The 2,699-nt window shown below is 64.1% G+C and overlaps 1 protein-coding gene across 1 annotated transcript in view; it reads left to right on the forward strand.

Annotated features, from left to right (window-relative positions):
• The window catches only part of LOC103614439 (laminin subunit beta-2-like), a 13,810-nt gene that overhangs the window by 1,045 nt on the left and 10,066 nt on the right, over positions 1 to 2,699 (forward strand). Inside the window, 8 exon segments of the mRNA XM_017732317.1 lie at positions 596 to 645; positions 1,147 to 1,322; positions 1,427 to 1,550; positions 1,658 to 1,731; positions 1,838 to 2,026; positions 2,105 to 2,168; positions 2,243 to 2,448; positions 2,534 to 2,692. Of these exon segments, the coding sequence (XP_017587806.1) occupies positions 615 to 645; positions 1,147 to 1,322; positions 1,427 to 1,550; positions 1,658 to 1,731; positions 1,838 to 2,026; positions 2,105 to 2,168; positions 2,243 to 2,448; positions 2,534 to 2,692 (1,023 nt within the window). The 5' untranslated portion in view covers positions 596 to 614.

The raw sequence follows: 2,699 nt of genomic DNA on the forward strand, positions 1-2,699 counted from the left end.
TGCCCTGGGCTGGCTCCGTGCGGGGGACAGGAGAGATGTGTTTGGGCAGAGCCGGGACCAGGCTTTGATCCAGCACTTGCGAGGCTGGGAGCGGGAAATACCGGGATAGAAGGAAACACAAAAGGCAGCTCCAACCTAAATTTAACAGCGGGACCCCGGCCAGAGTCAGGGACGCCCTTGCCCAGCTGGCTCCGGCGTTCCTGGCTCCCCTCCCAGCCTGGCCCTGGCCCGGTGCTGGTACCCCCCAGGGACACTAGTGACACTCAAAAGCATAGATCCATTCTGAGCCAGGCAGGATGGGGCATGGCATAGTTTGTGCCAGCTCTGGGGGGGCATAGCATGGCTGTGTGCCTGGGTGTGTGTGTGACAGTCCCCCAGAGCTACTCAGGTGGGTGCTGGATGTCATCCCGGAGGACTTTGAGACCCAGCTGCCCCATCTGACCCTGATTCCTGGGAAGCACCATCATGCCCGTGCAGGGGGGTGCATCCTGGACTGTGCTGTTGTGCTAGAGCCAGGAGAGGACAGGCACCATCCGCCCTGTACCCCATGCCATACCCTGCACCCTACTGCAGTGCCATCTCTGTGTCCCACCAGGCAGATCCTGTGGTTGCCCATGGACCTCCTGGCACTTGCTCTCCTCCTGGGTAAGCGTTGACCTCAGGGGCACCCTGCATACCCACAGTGCTGGGAGCTGTGGTGGTTCAGGGACCCCAGTCTCAGTGGAGGGTGCTGGGCAGCGGAGGTGGTGGCAATGGTGATGCTCCCTGGCTGGCAGCGGCCATGGCCTGACTGCCACAAAACCCAGCGGGGAATCCAGGCTGCACTAAGCCCTGTCGGGATTAGCAAGCGCCTGACCTGGCTCCTGACTCCCCCCCGGCACTGCTCGGCACCCTGGGGCTGCCCGGGCCCCCAGGAGCACGGGCAGCCCAGCCCCCCTCTCACCCCACTCCCTGCCCTTGGTCACGAGGCTGTGGTGCTGCTGCCAGCACCTTTCCGGATCATGGAGCTTCGTGCTGCATCAGTGGGTTGGGATGCAGGGATAGGACGGGATGGGACGGCTGGGGGTGGGGTGGGTGCAGGGGGGAACGGGGGGTGCCCAGGCGCCCCGGCACAGCCCCCAGCCCATGCCCTCGTGCTCTCTGCAGTGGGGGGACAGGTGGCAGGGGGCTGGCAGGACCCTGACCTGAGCCATGGCTGCGCCCGTGGCAGCTGCTACCCAGCCACTGGGAACCTGCTGGTGGGGCGAGCCGCCCGCCTAAGTGCCACCTCCACCTGCGGGCTGGACGGGCCTCAGGAGTACTGCATCGTCAGCCACCTCCAGGTGAGTCTACCCAGCCCCAGAACGGCTCTGGCATAGACCCACAGAGCCAGGCACCTGTGAAGCCTCCAGTCACCCATCCCTGATGGTGCCACTCTCTGGCACAGGATTCGGAGAAATGCTTCACCTGTGACTCACGTGACCCGTCCCGGCCTGAGAGCCACCGCATCGAGAATGTCATCTACCTGAGCAGCCCCCATGACCGACGGACCTGGTGGCAGTCAGAGAATGGTGAGGTCAGGGTGGCAGTGGGGTTGCCCCATGTGCATAGGCTGTGGGGCTGTGTGGCCATGTGGGTCTTCCCTAACCTCATCCATCTCTGTCTCTCTGTCTCCCAGGTGTGGAGCACGTCAGCATCCGCCTGGACCTGGAGGGCGAGTTCCACTTCACCCACCTTATCATGAAATTTAAAGTGGGTCCTGGCACATGGATGCCTGGGATGGGATGGAATGGGATGGGACAGGATGGATCCAGGGGAGCTGTGGGTCTGGCCTCCATCCCGTCTGGGTGTCCTGCAGACCTTCCGCCCTGCGGCCATGCTGGTGGAGCGTTCAGCCGACTTTGGGCGCACCTGGAAGGTGTATCGCTACTTTGCCTACAACTGCTCCAAGCTCTTCCCTGGAATCCCCAACCACCCATCAGGGCTCGTGGATGAGGTTCTGTGCGACCAGCGCTACTCTGAGATTGAGCCCTCCAGCCATGGGGAGGTACGTAGGGATAGGGCGGTGCAGAGCAGGGCCAGGGGTCAGGGGGGAATGGGATCACCTATTCCTTCCTTCTCACAGGTCATCTTCAAGGTGCTGGACCCCTCCATCCCCGTAGCAGATCCCTACAGCCCAGACATCCAGGGTATGTGGCTGGGGGTGTTGGGGACGCGGGGCTGGCTGGTGTCATGGCAGGTGCTGACTGTGACACGCCCCCAGACCTGTTGCGTGTCACCAACCTGCGGGTGAACCTCACCAAGCTGCACACGCTGGGGGACAACCTGCTGGACTCACGGCAGGAGGTGCTGCACAAGTACTACTATGCTGTGGATGAACTGGTGCTGCGCGGGAGCTGCTTTTGCCACGGCCACGCCGCCCACTGTGCCCCAGCACCGGGTGCCCCAACACCCTCTGTCCCTGGCATGGTGAGGCGCACACCATGCCAGGGACCAGCACGGCACGGTGCCCCGTGGGACCCGGCAGCTGCACTGAGCTGGGTGCTCCCCCCAGATCCACGGGCGCTGTGTCTGCGAACACCACACGCAGGGGCTGAACTGCGAGCGCTGCGAGGACTTCTACCAAGACCTGCCCTGGCGCCCGGCCGAGGGCTCCAGCACCAACGCCTGTCGCCGTGAGTGCTCCTGCTGGCACTGGCTCCCGGCCCACTTGGCCCGCG

The sequence above is a fragment of the Corvus brachyrhynchos genome, unplaced genomic scaffold (assembly GCF_000691975.1).
Source record: "Corvus brachyrhynchos isolate BGI_N302 unplaced genomic scaffold, ASM69197v1 scaffold4, whole genome shotgun sequence".
NCBI lineage: Eukaryota > Metazoa > Chordata > Aves > Passeriformes > Corvidae > Corvus > Corvus brachyrhynchos.